Source organism: Gopherus evgoodei, chromosome 2 (genome assembly GCF_007399415.2).
Source record: "Gopherus evgoodei ecotype Sinaloan lineage chromosome 2, rGopEvg1_v1.p, whole genome shotgun sequence".
Classification (NCBI taxonomy): domain Eukaryota; kingdom Metazoa; phylum Chordata; order Testudines; family Testudinidae; genus Gopherus; species Gopherus evgoodei.
Genome location: NC_044323.1, coordinates 36,348,440 through 36,369,494, shown reverse-complemented (window position 1 = coordinate 36,369,494; position 21,055 = coordinate 36,348,440). Strand labels below are relative to the sequence as shown.

The 21,055-nt window shown below is 40.6% G+C and overlaps 1 protein-coding gene across 4 annotated transcripts in view; it reads left to right on the top strand.

Moving 5' to 3' along the window:
• The window catches only part of SPAG6 (sperm associated antigen 6), a 95,213-nt gene that overhangs the window by 14,116 nt on the left and 60,042 nt on the right, over positions 1-21,055 (top strand). For all 4 annotated transcript variants that reach the window (XM_030550377.1, XM_030550378.1, XM_030550379.1 and 1 more), the window contains exons 3-4: positions 6,944-7,110; positions 11,002-11,185. In XM_030550377.1, coding sequence (XP_030406237.1) covers positions 6,944-7,110; positions 11,002-11,185 — 351 coding nt within the window. The remainder of the gene's footprint in view (positions 1-6,943; positions 7,111-11,001; positions 11,186-21,055) is intronic.

Genomic DNA, 21,055 nt, shown 5'->3' with positions numbered 1-21,055 from the left:
TCCATAGGAATTAGTTCAGCTATCCCCTAAATAGGTGGTAGTGGTGAAACGAAGAGCTCCCTATGCTTATTTGGCTGTGTGCTGAAACATTATGGCCCCTCTCTATCCAGTAAATTTTTCTTGTTCAGTTCCACATACTTGGGTGTAGTGATGGCAGTCCCCTATAAGATGGCTTCCTTTCCATCTCTGTTCATCTGTATTTGTGGGCCAAGAAGGTAATGTTCTTCAGGCTACTTCCTTTCCATGGCTGAGTTCTGTTTTGAAGCTCAGTCAGGAAAAGGTGATATGGACCTTTTATACTTGTTCTCTCAGTAATCATCTAGGAAAGAACCTTCCCCATCCCAGGGAGTCAAACTACAGCAATTTGAAATAGATTGAATCATCTCTGAGAAGGATTTGGTTTTGCTTCTGTTCTATTCAGGTTCTTATGCTGAGCCCATCGTCATGGTATCTGAGTACCTTCCAGAAGAAAGAAGACTAGTATCTGTTGTGTGCTATGTGTTGCTTAGCAGGAAAGTAAAGGTGAAGAAGAAAGTTTTGCATTTTGACTAGAATGTGATGAGCATTGTTGATTGACATCCCTGTTAGCAACGTTTGTGCGAAAAATTACCCGATGCACTTGCTTTGAAGAGGTAAATAGATTGTGTAATCACCAAGGCCTGCTGAGCATGCTGTGGGATAGTTCCTAAGTGGGCAGTCGTAATGTTGTAGATGGCGTAACAGAAAGGGAGAGTGTGCAGAAAAACAGTGGAAGATGTACTGGGATTAACAAACATGGGCAATGTGAGTTGTGTTGGAGTAGAATTAGTAGCTTTTCTTCTCTTAAAGGCACAGACTTGTTAAACTGTGTAGTATCTTATGTTATATAAAACATTTTAAATCTTATGATAGGTTCCCTTAGCAGGTAAGCACAAATCTTTGTTTTGTTGTTTGTTGGACAGGACCTAACTAAAACTGCAGCAGAACTGATACTATAACTCCAGTACATGGTCTCTTTCTACTTCTCCCTGCTGTGCTGGGGTGATTACTGGAGCAATGTCCGATCCCAGTTGCTCGGATATTGTAGCTAAACTTTTTTTTTTAAACTATTTTTTCCTTTCCCCTTTTTGGTAGCTATTGGTTTCAATGTGGGAAGGGAGGGAATGGAAACTGGCTTGTGTGAAAGTATATATCTGGTGTACAAACCTGGATGAGGAGGGGCAGGAGTGGTGGTGACAACTTGCTCTAAATGTTGTACTGCTGTTCTAATTTTTTGCTTTGCTTTTTAAAGTTAATGTTACAAGTATTTTGATTCAAATTCTATACATTCCCATGGGGTGCTGGTTGGAACATTTTTGGGAGATAGAGGGTGTGGACTTTGCTGTAGATGTGGATGCCAAGGGAAACAGAAGCTGTTGGGAGGGGGGAAATCAAGAGACTGTTGGAGTCGTAGTTGCTGCTAAGTACTGGCATATTAAGGGAAGGAGCATGTACAATGGGTCTTTTGATTTTAGTGGGGCTGCTTGCATGAGTAAGGATTGCTTGAGTGAATAACGGTTGCAGAATTGGTCTCCAAGGACCTGTTACTGCTCCCATTGAAGTATTGGAAAAACTCCCAACTTCAGTGGGAACAGAGTTGAGCCCACTCCCCAAAAGGAAAGTCTCCCTTTGTGGCAGGCTGATCTACCCTTTGCAGACAGAGCTGTCATCAGCAAAAGCTGTGGAAAGGGAGGTGGATGCCTTTGCTCTTCTTACAGCCAGGATTGAGGTTAAAACTTGCACTTCAGAGGAGAATTTACAACCTCTAAGTAAGCAAGTTGAATCATATATATGGAAAGTATAAAACTATTTCACAAGTGCTAGTCAGAGAAATGCTCTGGCACAGAGTAAATGAGAAATCATGGGATGTGTGGGGACTTTTTTTTGAGGACTGGATTTTTAAGAGGGGGCTAAGATCACTGATAGGATCTAGACCCGGAGAATCAAACTCATTGTGTGGAAGGGTCCAGCTTTTTCTTTTAACCATAGCCTGTGGGTATAGTATAGCTTTAGAACTATATATCATCCTTAGTGAATCTCCTACTGATGGCATTACAAGGTTTACATGAAGATCAAGAATAGAATATGGCTGCTTTTAGTTCGAACAACAACAAAACTTTTGTTCAATACCTTTTGTCTCTTTGAGGTATCACTCTGGGGAAAATATGTTCTCCTCTATGATCACCACTATTACTACTCTGTTTCTCAACCTTTCCCATCCTTCTCCTTTCTTCCCATTGCATATTTCCTCCCCGCTGCAGTCAACGGTTTTCACACTAAATCCCCTCCTTATCGCATCAGCTAAAATGATCATCAGTGAAATATTTAAAGCTAACATTCAAAGTGGTGTCACTAGAGGTATATCTACACTTTGAAGTGGGGGTGTGATTCCCATTTCAAGGAGACATACAAGTGCTAGTCTCATTGAGCTAGCAGACTAAAAATAGATTGTAGCTGTGGTAGTGTGAGCACTGGAACAGGCTAGCCACCCCCAGTACATGCCCATCCAAGACTCTGTGCCTGTACTTGGGATGGCTAGCCCATCCTGCCACTGACACTGTTGTAGCTATACTCTCTTTTTAGTGTGCTACCTCAGTGAGGGCTGCATGAGTAGATCTCCCTGAGCTGGGAATCACAGCTCCACCTCAAAGTGTAGACATACCCTGTAATTCAGCTTTAATACTCAAATGAAATTATTAGCCAGCAGGAGAGTTCCACCATCAGCTAGAAGTATATTTCTGAGAAATGAAAGCTTAAATTTTGCAGAATCTAGATAGGTCATGCAGGCCAAAAATATCATGTAGTGTGGATCTGGCACTTGGACCCCTCAGATCTAGACGGCTTCAGTCTCTGTTGCATTCAAAGTTTGAGCCACTCAAAATGTTAAAAAGGTTTGTTGACTCTCAGGCCCACCCACAGTTGTTCATAGAAATGCAGGTTTGTATAAGGCTTGGAAACAAAAAATGTAGAATGTTTATTTCCTTCTGCTCTGGTGGCAACTTAGAGCATTTTATAAAATGACCTTAAAAAGAGGGACCTGTGCTTCCTGCTCCGACAAGGGAAGTTGAGTGGCACAAATTTAACATACATTAAAAGCAGAAATCCCATCATAGTCAGTGTAAAAGTAGCCTGAATTCTATGTGGTATGGAGATGCAGAAAGTGCCTGATCGCTCTGTGCTCAGCCGGATCTTCAGTGGGCATTTTGCATTGTGTCAGGAATGGAGGATTGAGCATGCAACCTGTCATTTTAAAAGGAAAGATAAGAAATTATTGACTGCAAAAGCAGTTACATCTCATGAAGGGGAGGTTGATGGTTTATCAAAGGATGAGATTATAAAAATTTATAACAAGGTTTTTGGAGTTGGCACCAGGTCTTATCTTTTTATATACTCTGTAAAGTACCTAGCATATTTCAAAGTGATGTATAAATAATGATAAACTCCTTTCATCTCAGAGCATGGGTGGATAATAATTTAGTGGCCAATCCTCTGGGATAATAAGTGTCTTCTGCAAAGTGTTGCATGAACTCCCATTGATATCATATCGGAAGGCGTATGGGCGGATCAGGCCCTTGATCACTGTTGAGCCTCTAAAGACCACCTCTTAGTCTCTTTGGCTTGAGCAGAATATGCCCCAAATGTACCTCCATGACCAAAGAAATATTTATATAGAGCCCAGTGTTGCCTTTCTTTGGAATATGGTCCAATGATAAATAACTAGAAGATTGCAAAGTTACCATTAAAAGTGCCTTCATAATGCTGTGCATGTATTTAGAGTTGAATTTTGGCTTTTCCTCATTGAGGGGGTCCTCTACATATTCTGATTTGTAGCACAGGGCTTTAGGAATTTTCTGGGAAGTAGTGCCCACTGGAGTTGCACAAGCTTCCTCTCGCAGCACTTGGTGTTCTGAGATGAGATTTTTAAAGGATCTGTGTGGGCCTAGATGGTTCCATTACTTTCTTTTCACAGCCAGCTACAGATGTAGGCTCATTCTTTCCTGGCCAGGAACAGTATTTTTTTTCTTGTGATCATAAAGCTCTTCGTTTCATAGAATAGAATATCAGGGTTGGAAGGGACCTCATTAGGTCATCTAGTCTAACCCCCTGATCAAAGCAGGACCAATCCCCAACTAAATCCCTAAATGCCCCCCCTCAAGGGCTGAATTTACAACCTTAGGTAAATGCTCAAACCACTGAGCTATCCCTCCCCCACTATGTTGTTAATTTAGTCAGCTAGCTCGTAAGTGTCAGGTAGCTGTGTACATTAAATTTTATAATGGACTTAGGCCCTTAGGTATTTTGGTCATGACCGATCAGGCCTCTGAGAACTAAATAATGAGGGTGGAATCAAGTGGTGTATTTTGTGTTCTTTCATGTTCCCAGAGGAGGACCAGCATTCTTGTCTCTCTGTTCTGTTTGGGGGAAGCTTATTTCCTGATTTGTTGCTTTGTATGTAGGGCCTTTCCACCTTGAGTATGCACAATTAGGCAGGCAAGGCCCTGTGCCTCCCTCACTGAGGACAATTTACAAGCCTGGCCATGGATCTGACATCATCAGATTAATCATCTACTCCTGTGATTGGACAGAATCTGCCACTTTCAGCTTCAAACCACCCAAATCAGATGACAGAGGCACCAAAGAAATTAGTACCAGACAGACTGAGGTCTGTGGCTGTAGTGCCTAAAACCCTTTTAGGCACAGAGGCCTCATTGGCAATGAGAACCTCAACAGTGTTCTGTGCCAGAACTTCACTGATGCCAAGCCTAATTTTGCCTCCTACAGAGCCACTCTGTGCAAGTCTTTCATTGGTGATGGTCTAAGTAACTTGGCACAAAGTTGGTAATAATTCTTCTCCACATTACGTATCCCCATAATCTATTCTGGATTATTTCTTGTACTTGGTCTCTCATCCTCTCCTTGTCTTCTATCCAGGTGAGTCTGTCTGAAACGCCAATGTATAATTTGTCAGTGGACAGTTCTAAATTTTTTTAGTCACTCATCACAAGACTCATAAAAATAACTTGTTCCATCATGGGCCCTTAACCCGATGCTGGCAAAGTTGATGCTCTCACTGACCCCTTGGGAGAACCCTCTCTATTCCATTTGTCATTCCAGACAGTCGGCTAGATCAGCTGATGCAAACTGGTGTAGTTGAAAAAACAGAGACAGATGGAATATAATTACCATAGCTCTGGACATTGGAGGCTGTGATGCAGGGCTCTTGTGCCCATTGCAACCACTGCTTTACAGCTGAGGTAGCGCATCCACCAGGTTTTAGCATATGGAGGCACCACTTTCAAAGAACCACAGTTAGTATAATAAGTAACCTTCCCTCCTCTACAAATTGTGTTCTTTATGCAGACATGCACATATCTCCTAACTTTTGTTTTGTGTGTGTTCTTTAGGTTATATTAGATTTGGGTATTGTATGTCAAAAATAAAATGTGGCTCAAAACTGCTCTTGATTAAATTGTTTTATCTCTCTGCGTAGTTTAATTATGTGAGGAACAATGTACCCAAACTCTCAATTCAGCAGGGTACATCCATGATGTAAGCTCCTTAGGTTAGGGAGTTTTCTTTTTTTACGTTTGGCTAGCATGTTGTGGGCACTACCATAAATACATAATAAATAATTATTACAATAATAATGAAATATCAATAACTCTTCTATCTGGAGAGCAATATATTACAGCTCTTGCTCCCAAATTAGTCACTATAATGTATGTAATGTAATCTGGTGTAATTCCATCAATAGGTTGTGGTGGCAGCATAAATCAAGAGGAACATCCTAATATTTCATCACCAGAAGCCCAAGATGGATTTTTTTGTGCATATTTGCATTTCCTTGGTAGCATAGTTGTTGTATTTTTTTAAATCAGAGTTGAAACTGCTTCCATTTGTAAAAGTTTCTGTTTATAGTTTTGTATTTGAAAAAATGATTACTACTATTGTGATGTCCTATGAGTATTTTCATTTTTGTTTGCTCTTATAATTTTCAAAAGTGAGACTGGAGGATGGTTAATTATCTCTAAACTATGTTTCTAAAAGAGGACCAAATCCTGGCGTGCCCTATGGGCATCTAAGTCCCGGAAGCACTTTAAAAACTGATTTTGGGGACTACAAGGGAGTAAAATCGACAGAGATATTGCAAAAGAAGATTCCACATTCCCGTATGCCCAGCAGGTCTTTGCAGCTCACTGTGGAGGAAGAGAATGTAGACTAGCCATAAGAGGAACAAGGGCATAGCTGGTAGATCTATAAATGTTGTAGGTGAGAAAATCTGTGTCTGGCAAAGCAGACCTGCTACTCTTTCCATAATCTGCTACAGGAACTATAGCCTCTGTCCAGATGTCCTGGCCTGTTGGGGCCAGGATGACTTAATGTAGAGCAAAGCTGAAATAAAAAGATTTTGCTTGTTTTCTCAAGATTTGCCCCAAAATATTCACCTGCTTATGTATATTGGTTTATGCCAGATGGTCTATCAGGAGAGGAGTGGAAAGATGGTTTTGTGATTATTGTGCTGGATTGGGAATGAGACTTGCTTCTTCATATGAATAACAGGAATAACAATACTTCCCTACTACACAGGGATGTTGTGGTGATAAATAAGTACCCGAGAACTTTACAAACATTAATTCAAGTGCTGGGAGGAGAGGAGGGGCAAATCAGGACCTAGATATAATACATTGCCCACCCATGTGTTGCAGACACATCTTTACTTGCTGGAAAGCAGGTGGGAATGTTATAGACATTAGCAGGAATAGGCAAATATTTGATTAATTTTCAGCGGAACATTTGTGAATTTATCACAAGTTTCTGCTACTTGTAAGAGTCTATTTAATTTGTTTGTATGAAAAAAAAGTCTGTTCAGATAAATCTTTGCTTATAGTATTGCCTCTTTCTTCTTCTTCTTAATGCAACTCAGGTGTAATGTCTTTGCTGAGGCCTCTTCTGTTGGATGTAGTCCCAACTATTCAACAGACTGCTGCTTTGGCTCTTGGGAGACTTGCCAATTATAACGATGACCTGGCAGAGGCGGTTGTTAAGGGAGACATTCTTCCACAGCTTGTATATTCGTTGGCTGAACAGAATGTAAGGAATTTTTATTTTCTTAAACAATTTAACTGCCAATAAAAAAAAAAAAACTTAATGAACTGCCTTGACTCTCAGTGCAGTAATACATGTACTGAAGTTACCTACATCATGTGCATTGGTCTCCTGGTAAGTCAAAATATACTGTAGTCAGAATTGTCACTCACTCAGACATTTAAAAATTTTTATTCTGTATTATCTGTAATATATTCATGGGAGCTTTATTTTTCTGAAGTGTTAATGAAAGGATTTGTAGAAGGCTGTTTTTTTTTTTTCAAATAATTAGAAATGCTGTACAGATAATTGGTTAGAACTTGTCTTTAATTCTAAATGCTTATGAAATGCACATAAATTGAACTGCAGTTATCTTGTAGTTAACATCTCCAGACTTGAACATTTGGAAACTTGTATAGCATGAGGAATATAAAATCTAATTATTGACACAGACACAGTACAAGACATTAAAAGGATTTAATCTGTTTGTTTGTCAAATAAAATGTGATATGATATAGCACAAATATATCTGACAGGCTCTCCCCCACTTTTCCTACAGTTTTTGGATGGATTCCAGTTTTAGGATCCTAACTTAGGTTAACAGCAATGTTTTCAAACATGGTTCCTAGTGATTGGAAAATATAGAAATTTGAGAGTTATAATATGGCTACAATTCCAATTTATTTAACTGAAGTTAGATTGTAGTTTTGTTGTTTTAGATTTAGAGGAATTCAGATATCAGTGCTAATCACTGAAATGAAATTACATAATTTTTCATCTTTTGAGAATTCAGAAGTAATCACTAATGAAATAATATTTTCACTGTTGCATATCTGATTAATACTTCTACAGTTATAATAAAAATTCCATATTATTATTGAAGGGAATCACCCATTCATTCTAAAATATGTGTATAGTATGGAACAAAGTAGGACTTAGATAAAGTTATAAATAATTTGGTTATTTAATATTTTAAAGAGAGAAAATTATGATCTTTGTTGTTTGTTTGATGTTACGCCATTTATTTGATAGGAGAAACTATACAAAGTTAGCATAGATGCCTTGACTTATCTTTTCCATTTTAGCGTCTATACTGTCAATGCATCCAGGAGACAGCTGTGATTCAAAATCACTTGGGGCATCAGCAAGATTAGTGTGAGGTCACAGAAGGCCTACCGTGCTTTAGTGACTGAGGGCAAGTGAAGGAAACTAATTATCCAGTTCATACAGAGTTTAGCAAGACATGCAAGTAATTTGTTAGTTCCTATGGGCAATTCCCTATGCGTTCCTGTTCCATTCATTTTATGCATCAGTATCAAAAAGGATCAGATCCTGGGAGCACTCCATAGTGGAACTTTCATTGACTTGTACATGTGCAGGACTTATAGGATCAAGCATCTGATCAGTGTTTTGTCATATAAACTGAGTGAAAATAAAAAAGGTTTTATAGCACATTCTAAATGTTTTTGTGAATGTTTTATTTCAAGAACAACATATTGTGAATAAGAATAAACCCTAAAAAGTGCCTTTCCCACAGTATAAAAGGAATAATGCACATGCACATATAGGAGAGTGTATATTGGGGCAGATTCTCAGCTGGTGTAAATTGGCATATGCCAGTTTACATCAGCTGAGGATCTGCCCTATCATGGATATATTATTCCTATTAAATTATGCTTTGGGCAGAGAGACATATATTTTTTTAGGGTAATTATTATTCTTCAAAATATCTTTTACATTAAAGGCAACCTATTTTTCTATTTTAGAACCAGGTCCTTCTGCCACTGAAGTCCTGGGGAGTTCTACCATTTTAACTTCATTGGGATCAGGCCCTTAGGCTAACCTCTGTCAATTTGCACATTAACTACACAAAGACTAGATTTTGTCTTGCCCATTTTTAGAGGTGTAGCACGATTCAGTTAGGAAATTGCCTAGTAGGTTGGCCACAGCTCATCAATTTCCAAAGTCTTGAGGGAGGGGGCCTTATCAGGTCGTCTGGAGACATGATAGCCAAGTTACAGTCTGTCCTTCTCTGGGTTGCCCTCAATTGGGCTGGGGTAGAGGGAAGGGTAGGGAGAGCTGGGCCCTCCTTTTCGACTGGATTCTGGATCCAAAGGGAGGAAGCAGGCGGTGATGCTTCCATCCCCACTAACTGATACCCCAGATCAGCCACCTTGGCCCACTTCCTATCTTCTCAGTGCTCTCTTCAGTCTGCGGCATGGTCACAGCCCTCTGGTTCCCTCCTCACAGAAGGTTGTTCAAGCATTCTCAGTGATTCAGATAGTCAGCTGGGGTTTCCAAATTGCGATGTCCAATGATTTCCCCCTTGTCAGACAGAAGGGGAAAGAAAAGTGATCAGGCCTCTGGCTGCCCAGTAAGGCCTTACGCACAGTCCAGGTCCTTCTCCATACTGGCTTCCTTCTTGCAGACAGCCTTTCCTTCACTCTTGCCACAGCTTGATTGCCAGAGTCCCATTTTAAGCAGGTCCTCCATTTGGAGCATATTCTGCAGCTGCTGAAGGGCGGGGCCTTCTTGGCTTGGTCTTGCTCCTTTAGTCTTAGTGAGGGGTCCGTCAACCCCCTCACAATAGGCATGTAGGAGGTGTTGGCCCATGGATGCCTCACAGTCACCTGTGTAGTTGCCACACAAAGCCAAGGCATAATCTTGGTATTTGCTCAGAGAAAGCACAAGGACTGCTCCCTTCTAGTGCGCACAGGGGCAGGGCCGGCTTTTGGAAGTGCGGGGCCCAATTCGAACAGTTTCGACGGGGCCCTGGCAGGGATGACTTTAAAAAAAAATGTAAAAAAACACGTGGGGCACTTCGGCAGCGGGTCCTTCACTCACTCCAGGTCTTCAGCGGCACTGAAGGACCTGCCGCTGAAGACTTGAAGCGCCGCCAGGTGAGTAAAAATTAAAAAGGCACCTCTAGCCAGGGAAGGGATTCTCACTGGGTGCGGGGCCCAATTTGGAGTAATTGGTGGAATAGGCCTAAAGCTGGCCCTGCACAGGGGCACAAGGAACTCAAAGGGGGGAGGGAAGAGAGATGGCCAGGTGCACAAAGGGGAGCATGCTATGCTGTCCTAACACAGTTAGAGATGAAGGGTGATCCAGTGTTTAGGATACTAGCATGGGACTTGAGAGACATTGAGCAGATCATTTAGGGCCAGCGTTTTAATGGTACGTAGGTACTTAATGATGCATATAGGCAGCCAGTGGGATTTATAACAGCACATAAAGCAGGCTAGGTGACTAATTCTTATTGACTTCATTGAAACTTAGGCACCTAACTCACTTAGGAGCTTTTGAAAATCTTATTAGGCATCTATCTGCATCATTAGGTGCCTAAATACTTTTGAAAATCCGGCCATTAGTCTGTGCGTTCCCCATCTGTAAGATGGAAGTAATGTTATTGGGCTTGTGAGGATAAATACATTCTACAGTAGTGGAGGCCATATAAATGCCATAGACAGAATCTGTTCTGGAGCTTGCCCTGCGCTGAGGGCAGATTCGTGCATATCATACACAGTCGGATCCAACAGGTCAGATTTATTGTATTTGTCTAGCTCTTGTGAGCATTCATTTATGCAAATATATGTATCTTTCCTGTTATCTTGTAGTCACACCTCCTCAACCCTCCCATTTTGTCTATGTGTTTACCTATTGCATACTGTCAGCATCTTAGATTGTGAGCTGACTAGGGCAGGGTCTGTATGTGTTAATTGTTTGTCCAGTGTCTTGTACAATGGAGCCCTCATCCTTAATTTGGGTACTTATGTGCTACTGCCATAGGAATTAATAGTAGTAATAAAATACTTCCTTTAGTATTTGTTCTGATCTTTTTGATTTTTGAAGTAATGATATTAGTAAAAATGTATGTTTTGTTTCCAATTTGTGTAGCGTTTCTACAAAAAAGCAGCTGCATTTGTGTTAAGAGCGGTTGGTAAACATTCTCCTCAGCTAGCTCAAGCGATAGTTGATTGTGGAGCACTGGATACACTTGTGATTTGCTTGGAAGATTTTGACCCTGGAGTAAAGGAAGCTGCAGCCTGGGCACTTGGATATATTGCCAGACATAATGCAGGTAATAGATTTTGTGTGTACTTTCTTACACCATAATATTGTTTGTTTAAAAGTGAGTGATATGTTGATTTATTGTAATTATAACTCAGAAAATGATTCCCCCCCCGACATTAAATCTTACATTTGGAACTAAATTCTATTCTATTTTACCAATCCACCAAGTTCAGATCTTGTGTAACACCTGCATGTTTGGCATCCCTTAATGCCTGGCAACATGAGAGAGAGGCATTCCCCCATAAAATGCCCTTTGACTTAGGAGGAGATGCATTGTGGTGGGGGCCAGCAAACCATGGATTCTGACTTCATGTCTTTTACTGAGTGGTTTTAATATTTCTATGCACTTCACAGCCCTTATTACTGAACAAGGACTCCTAACTCCTCCAGCATTCATTCCCTTAATTTAACAAATAGCATAACTGAGAGCAGGGCCGGCTCTAGCAATTTCACCGCCCCAAGCACGGCGGCACGCCGCGGGGGGCGCTCTGCTGCTCGCCAGTCCCGCGGCTCAGGTGGACCTGCCGCAGGCATTTCTGTGGAGGGTCCGATGGTCCTGTGGCTCCTGTGGAGCTGCCGCATGCGTGTCTGCGGGAGGTCCACCGGAGCTGCGGGACCAGTGGACCGTCCGCAGCCATGCCTGCGGCAGCTCCACCAGAGCTGCCTGCCGCCCTCCCAGCAACTGGCAGAGCGCCCCCCGCAGCGTGCCGCCCCAAGCACGCGCTTGGTGCTCTGTGGCCTGGAGCCAGCCCTGACTGAGAGGTTGTGCAACATCACTTCTGGGAAAACTTAGAATAGAACTGATGTCACCCAACATCACAGAACGAAATCTCATCTGCTTGGCTGCACTGACTTTCAGAACAAAAGTGCCAAATCTATTGGCTTGACTATGCTGTTTATAATCATTGTTCTTAACCTCTAGACCACACTCTTCTCCCAGAGCCAGGAAGAGATCCCAGGAATCTGGTACCCAACAGTCCACTACTCTTCCACATATAGTTGTGTAATGCTAGTTGTAATGTGTATATCATGTTCCTATTTAAGGGCTGATCCAGGGTAATAGCTTACTTCTACCAGCTGTTCATTTAGTTCAAGTGGTAGAGAGTTGTGCTGTGGAGTTAAGGGCTCTGAGGTCAAACTCGCTTGACCACTTGTATTTGGGGGGGAAATAGCTGGTGTTTATTTGGATGAAAGAGCTTAGTGTGTTGACCCTGGAATAATTGTAGCTGTTGAAATGATTTTATATTCTAAAACATTGTATTTAGTATGAATTTGAATGTTGTCCTTTGTTGTTTTTATGTGAATGGGCACTTAATTATAGATTGTGGGAGATCTTGCTTATATGTCCAGAGAGTAGGAGACTTTGCTTGTGTAAGCTCCCAAAAGGTCAGCACTTGACTTAATACAGTCATCTTTCCAGAACTTCTATCCATGTAGACCAAGCTCCTACCTCTTCTTGATGTCCAGCCCTCTTCCCATCCTGTTTTCCTTTAGTGAAGCACTGTGCCAGTTCCTCCAGTCCAACACTGCTACTTTGAACATTATGATACCACGTGGTGAGATTATTTGAGCCATAGGTGTAACTGTCTCATTACAAAGGGTCAGGCATGGTCCGCAAGCTGGAGAAAGAAATATGGGAAGAAAGGTGGGAAAGAAAACACTTTAATTTCCTAAGCACACATATAAAAAGATTCAAGTGTAATTAATAGGAAATAGCTTCTGCTGGTTCTGATTCCCAACATTACCCCCAAACTTGTAAGTCCTAGAATTGCAGTTCTTTTCCAGGTGATTTCAAGTATTATCTGAGCAATTGGCCCCAATTTTAGACCGCTTCAGTGAATGTGTGATCTTGTCCCATAAGGTCCACTTAGATAATTGGCTAGGTGATAGTACTGATGAAAAGGATCTGGGGGGTTATAGTGAATCACAAATTGAATATGAGTCAACAGTGTGATGCAGGTGCGAAAAAGTCTAATGTAATTCTCGGGTATTTTATCAAGAACGTCGTATATAAGACACGGGAGGTGATTGTCCCATTCCACTCTGCACTGGTGAGACCTCAGCTGAAACACTGTCTGCAATTCTGGGCTCCATGCTTTAGGAAAGATGTGGATAAATTGGAAACAGTCCAGAGGAGTGCAACAAAAATGCTGGCAAGTTTAGTAAACCTGCCCTATGAGGAAAGATTAAAATAACTAGGCATGTTTAGTCTTGAGAAAAGAAGACAAGAGGGGAGGACCTGATAAGAGATACGTTAAGGGCTGTTACAAAGAGGAGGTTATCTGTTGTTCTCCATGTCCACTGAAGGCAGGACAAGAAGTAATGGGCTTAATTTCAGGGAGATTTAGGTTCGATATTAGGGAAAAACTTTCTAATGATAAAGGTAGTTAAGTTCTGGAATAGGCTTCCCAGGGGCATTGTGGAATCCCCATCGTTGGAGGCTTTTAAGAACAAGTTGGACAAACACCTGTCAAGGATAGTCTAGGTTTACTTGGTCCTGCCTCAGCACTGGGAGCTATACTTGATGACCTCTCAAGGAACTTTCCAGCCCTACATTTCTATGATTATATGAAAACAAGCCACATTCTTGAAGGTGTAACACTAGCATGTCTCAAGGCATTGGTATGAGAGAGAGCTTTGCACCTATTTGTCACCAGTTTTAATCCAGTCCAATTCAGTAGGGATTAAAAATTTCCATCAAATGGATGTTTGGTGGCCCCTGTATGAGACAAGTTTGACAGATATCAGTTCCAGCTCCTGCATCATAAGCTATGCTTTGTATGAATTGGCAGACACTTGAGAGAGAGAGAGAGATGAACAACTGGATGAATCATGGAGACTGAAATACCCCTGTTTTCCCTAAGGGAAGTTGTTCTCCTCACTCCTGCACCCTGTTCAGGGTTGTTGCATGTTGGCAGTGTGTGGGACTTCATTAGAGCCATCAAGCAAATTCCTCTCATCAGCAATACATTAAACAATTTGTTTAATACTAATGTTATTGTTATATGCAAATTAGTTCATTAAAATGTACATAAAATGTTACACATGAAGGGGTCTCTTTCATACCATGAAGCTAAAGCCCTGGAATCCCCCTCTCTCCGAGTCTAGGACTTGGATCCTAGTTGTTGCACAAAATTTGGTGGCTATGATTTTAGTTTATAAATGAATAGAAATAAGGCCTGGTTGGTGGCTTGGTATTATTCCCACTTTGAACTTTAGCGTCCAAAAAGTAGGGACCTGCATGTACCCTTCTAAGCTTAATTCCTAGCTTAGATTTGATAGCGCTGCCACCAATCAAAAATATAGTGTTTTGGTACACTTCCTGTCCCCCAAAAACCTTCCCTGGGGGACCCAAGACCCAAACCCCTTGGGTCTTAAAACAAAGAGAAATAAACCATTCCCCCTCCTTTCCCCCTCCCAGATTTTCCCCTCCCTGGGTTACCCTGAGAGATCACTGTGATCCAAACTCCTTGAATCTTAAAACAGAGAGGAATTAACCTTTTCCCCCCTTTTTTCCCCCCACCACTCCCTGGTGAGTTCAGACCCAATCCCCTTGGGTCTTACACAAGGAAAAAAATCAATCAGGTTCTTAAAAAGGAAAGCTTTTAATTAAAGAGAGAAAAATAAAAATTATCTCTATAAAACTAGGATGGAAAATGTTTACAAGGTCTAAGCTTATACATAGACTAGAGGGACTTCCTCCCCCTAGCTTAAGATACAAGTTACAGCGAACAGAGGTAAAATATCCTTCCAGCAAAATACACATTTGCAAATTAAGAAAACAAACATAAAACTAATCCACCTTTTCTAGCTAGTACTTACTATTATGAACATGAGAGACTGTGTTAGAAAGAATGGAGACAGATCTGGTTGCATGTCTGGTCCCTCTTAGCCCCAAGAGCGAACAAAGAACAAAACAAACAGCACAGACAAAGACTTCCATCCACCAAGATTTGAAAGTATCTTGTCCCCCGATTGGTCCTTTGGTCAGATGTCAGCCAGGTTCACTGAGCTTGTTAACCCTTTACAGGTGGCTATGATTTTAGTTTATAAATGAATAGAAATAAGGCCTGGTTGGTGGCTTAGCGCTATCATCTCATGGCTTCATAGAGAGAACAATAGTTGGAATACTTATCTCAGTTCTTCATGAAGATGTCTGAGTATTGTCTCAATCCTGTGCCAGCTTCAACTGACTGATTTGGGTGGGATACAATTTTCTAGAGGTGACAAAGATCATAGGGCCCAGTCCAACTCCCCCTGAGGTAAATGGGAGTTTTGCATTTGTGATACAGGTCATACAGGGGCCACCAAACATCAAGAGCCAAGGCTCTGTAGCTGTGTAACATAACAACTCCTATCCTTTGCAGAATGGCACAGAGGAAGGACCTGTGACACATTCACTAGTGGCAGGTTTCAGAGAGGTAGCTGTGTTAGTATGTGTCAGCAAAAACAACGAGGAGTCCTTGTGGCACCTTAGAGACATTTATGGTGCCACAAGGACTCCTTGTCGTTTGTACTCACTAGTGGGTTACACACTGATTTCAAAGGAAGTTGGATTGAGTCCCTTATGCTGTTTGACAGGAGAGACCATAAAGGAGAGAGGGGAAATCTGTCATATCATGAAGCTATGAGGTTAAAGCCCTGGAATCTCTCTCTCTGAGTTGAGGTCTTGGATCCAAGTTGCTGACTGCATCTGGCCTAAAGAACCTTGCCATGGGAAGCAAGCCAATGTCCTGGCCACTTAAAAAAGTTTTATTTGTTGTTTGTGTATGTGATTTAAGAGTTCCATCCAGGATCTGCAGAGCCTTAAGAGTTGCTACATAACAACATGTGCATGTTCATTGCATGCATTGCTTATTCAGAGATCAGCTACCCCAGTTTTCAGTTTGGAACTAGAAAGCATGTTGAGAAGGTGTCTGGCTGCTTTAACTTGTTGAGATGCTGAAATGCATGACAGACTTATGCTGTGGAATCCTGAATAGACTAATGGCATTTCTTCATGAGACCCCTTAAGAGAATGGAAGAGTATGAATTGGAAAGTCCCTGGAGAGTCTCTTGCAACACAAAGAGGAGGTTTCTGTTTATTATTACAGTAACATCTAGAGGTGCTGATCAGGATTTGAACCCATTGCACTAGGCCTTATACAACAGATAGTCTTGTCTTGAAGAGGTTATTTCCGAAGAAGATGAGCAAAATAAGAGTGTTTGCATGTGCGTGTGTGTGCATGTGTGTATGAATATTGACTTGTCCCAACTACCCTTCAAGCTAATTTCCTAAAGGTTGGGTGAACCAAGTCTCTTTATGGGGGGCTTTCTGTACAATGGAGACGATGCATAGTTGTTTAAGCTAACAAATGATTTGCATCATTTGTTTGCCCACAATTGTGAAATGCATCCCTGCTGGCATTGGATGGGTGAATCTAACAGAAGTTTATGCTGTTAATAAGAATAACAGTTTCAGTTAAGTTGAAATTGGAAGACTGACCAAGCCACGTGCTCTAGGACATAAACTGATCTTTAGCTGAGGTTAGTAAGAAATATTGCTCCCATAGTTATATTGTTGCCCAACGAGTGGCATGGTTTTTACATTTTCCTCTGAAGTATCAGGTGTTGGCTACTGTTGAGACAAGATAATGGATTAGACCTAGTTAATTATGTTATGGTGTAGGAATTACTATGGTCTCTCATTGAATACATCAACCGCCAATCACCAGTAAAAAGCCCATAAACGCTTAGAATGCAGTTCTTCTCCGAAAAAGTCTCTAAAATTGCTATTGTGGGATTCTTGGGAGTTTTTGGGTCAAGATGTCAAAAAATTCCTGGCAATAGTGATCTTGCAAAAATTTCCACCATTCAAGAAGGCAGAAATGTCATACGATTAGCTGACTTTGCAATATTTATGCCAGGTTATGCCAGAATCTCTCAAGAATAGCTCCCAAAATTTGGTGCTCACATATCTAAACTTAGACTCTCCTAGCGTGATCCTTGAAGTGGAACCCCAGGCACTAACCCAACCCAGATGCAGAGCTGAACGATGTCTTCTTGGCCCTTCTTTACCATTTCCATCACTTATTTTACAGTTTTTGAGGACATACAGAGTGTCTAAATAACAACTGCCATACTGGGTCAGACCAATGGTCCATCTAGTCTAGTATCCTGTCTTTCGACAGTGGCCAATGTCAGATGCTTCAGAGGGAATGAACAGCACAGGCAATCATCAAGTGATACACCCCCTGTCAGTCATTCCCAGCTTCTGGCAAACAGAGGCTAGGGACGCTTCAGAGCATGGTTTTGCCTCCCTGCCTCCATGAACTTACCTAGTTCTTTTTTGAAACACCATTGAGTATTGCGGAATCTGTGAAACTTTCCTTGAAATTTTGCTCATATGCCATATTCAGTGAGGTTTTTAAAAAGCAAAAAACCTTGCATTTGAGAGATGCATGAAAATAATTTTGTTTCCATTTGCTTTATCAGCACAAAATCTAAAACCTGTGTTCTGCAAATAACCACTGCATAATGCAAGTGGTCAGGAAGATGAAAATAAGTACACTAGCTACTTACACTCAAGCACTTAACTGAGAAAGTATTTGTGTCTCATTTTTCCCACTCTCTTACACAGCATAACTTTGAATGATTCAAACTAGTTTTCACTCCAGCCACTTAGAAGCCACTCTCCTCCATGTATTTAATGACCTCCAACTTTCTGATGATGAAAGCTCCTTTTGTGTCTTCAGTGTAGCCTTTACCATTTTGTTTGAAACAACAAGAAGTCCTTGTGGCACCTTAGAAACTAACAAATTTGTTTGAACATAAGCTTTTGTGGGCTATAACCCACTTCATCAGATGCATGGGGTGAAAAATACACTACTTTCTCTTGTGGACAGAGAAGAACTGCCACATCATCCATGTGACCAGACAATTTCCCTGGTTCCCCATTTCAGGTTCCATTTCAAAACTACCTTTCTTGTTTTCTAAAATCTTTCAAGCACCAGCTCCAGACTGCCTCTGGAACCTCTCGACTCTCTGCTTCTCCTCCCTCTGTTCGTTAGGCACTGGCCTCCTCTCAGACTCTCCACATAATCTTTACACTTTTTTTTGATGAAGATGCTTTTATTGCATCTCCTTCCATCCTGATCAACTTCCTTATCTTTCTTGGTCTCTCCATTTGCTTTCAAACGTCATCTGAAAAAATATTTTTTCTCCCTTTCCTTATCTGTTTTTCCACCCTTTCTCTCCCTCTGTGTGCACGGGTGCGTGTGAGAGAGAGAGAAACTTTGCAATTGTATAATTTAACTCTCTAAAGTGTCTTGGAGGGTATAGTTTGAATCAAAATCACCATGGAAAGTGAAGCTATATTAAATCTCTTCTTGAGAAAAAATAAATTTGGTTTTACACATGCACTTTGCAAATAAACACAAACAAATGAGAAGATTTCTGAAAACATGATGAGTGTTTCTGCTCTTTCTTGCTGCATGTTAGCAGGGCTCAAATTGGACTGCGTCAACTCAAAGAATGTATGGATGGAAAAAATCATTTGACCACTAGTGGAGAGAGAGAACACAGACCTCATATGGGAAGTGCATTTGGGATTGTGGACACTTAGAGCAAGGGAAATGATGAGGTGGGGGTATGGCTGTGAGAATAGGTAGCAAGATTGGGGACAGAGGGGAAATGAATGGTTGGAATCTTAGGTATCTCCTTAAACGCTGACATGAGCAAATATGGGGCCTGATCCCCTTCCCTCATGCTATAGAAAAGCTTATAGGAGAGGGCTAAAGGAATTAAAATCTCCACAAGATGAACATTACAGAGATTTCTCTGCAATTTTTCTATTGGGGGAAGAATTTGTCCCATCCCCCCTAAATAACAGGCCACAGGGACCGCACACAAAGCTTATGAATCCTGGGGAATCAGAGATAAGCCAGGGACACTGAATTCATCATTGGCTCTCTATCTCTGACCTTACTCTGTGGCAGCATAGCTTCAACAAAGCCATGCCAAGAAGGCACCCTTTATGTGGAGATTTTCCCATCAGTGTTATGCCCCAGGCCATGTTACATTTCTGTCTTGGGCTATGCTAGGCACTAGTGGGGGGGATGGGAATGATATGTGTTTCCCTGCAGCCCTATCTCAACCTGCTCGCTCTTCTGCCAGCCCACCTGCTCCCTGCCCTTTGCAAACAGATACATCTTACAAATATCAGAAGAGCAGATACTCATGGTTCATATTGGTCATGTTTAAATAAGTATTTAAATGTCATCAGACTCCCAGACCTTCAGAAAAGATTTATACTAAATCACACCTAGTTTGTGTTCCTTTTTAACTTTTGTGGATCATTAATTAAAAAAAAAGTGTTAGGGCTTAGCAGTGACCTTAAGACATTATACAACTTCTCCTCTTTCTCCTCTCTCTTTATGAAAGGTGATGACAATATCCTGACAATAAGCCACAAAATATATTTTTCCAGCATCATCACCTATCTCCTTGATGTGATTTCCTTGGCATCATCTCCTTGGCAGTTTTCAGGCAATTGAGATGGTGTCTTTGAAGTTGCCTCTAAAGAGGCTGTTACATTAGTAGGCTGCTCAGCTGGACTGTCTGTTTTTATTTTTCTGATTATTCTCTTTCTTTAATTGACCTTTTCATTAGAAGTAAATAATGTGTCTATATCAATTAGTATACAATACCAAAACATATTTTTGGTGGGAAGCAAGTCTTACTTTGCACATTTTTCATTAAAAATACATAAAATGCAACAGTTTGTCACGTGCATTCAATATCTTTGTGCTCAGATAACTTTCTTTACTAAATTTAGTTTTTAAGTTGTGAATCATAGATGCACACTCTAACACAGGGTTTTGTTGAAATTCTGGGCTTTATATATATATATGAATCTCTTTACCTTCTAGAGAGAGAGATCTGGTGTGTGAGCATGTATTAGACGCATATGCCTTGCGTATATATGCAAACCCCTAAGTTTCAATAAAATAGTTATTTGAAAGTGAACCCTGGAAGATTAAGTGTAATAATCTTTTAAAAATTCCTGTATGTATAATATAAATATTGCTTCATAAAAACAATTATTTTAACCATGTAAAATCCTAAGTACAGTGTAAAAACTTGTGTGTTCAATGCATGTCAGGGTGGGCATCTGTGGTTTACTAATTCAAAAAACACATATTATCATAAAGATGATTTGGGAACTAACAAAATACAAGCAACATAATGACTGCATAACTATACATACTTAATGAAAGTGTGTGTGTGTGTGTGTGTGTGTGTGTGTGTAAATGTTTCTTAATATGGAAAGCCTTGATTGATGGAATGTAAATGAAAAGCTAAGCTAGATCCTTGAAATACAATAGCCATATGTTGCCATGGTACTGTAAGCCAAGTTAAATGTTAAAGATAAGAATAGATGTGCATAACAAGGATAGAATGTAGCAAAATCTTATTTAAGAGGCTAACAGGTTATTTGAAATTAATGTGTTTTGTATTCATTCCTCAACATCTTAAAATGGCTATCATGCAGTTTTTGCACCTCGTTACCTAATAATTTCTTATTTCAGTACTGTGATTAGTGCCAAATATAGAGAAAGAGCTCATGAATTTCTAATACTGCAGTTCTTGAATAAGTCAGCTAATTATGTGGTTTTTTTAAAATTAGGATGAAGTTAGCTAAGGATGTTGTGCTAAACCCAAATGCATAATCTCACAATGACAATACATCTCATTTAGCTAAATATATGTGGTAAAATTTATATTTTAGTGCCGTCAAAATGTCTTTTAAATGGATGCTTCTAGTGGGTTGTGTTACAAAACAAGATGCATTTTTTCCCCCAATGAACAGTGTAAAATATGTTTTTTTAAAAATATT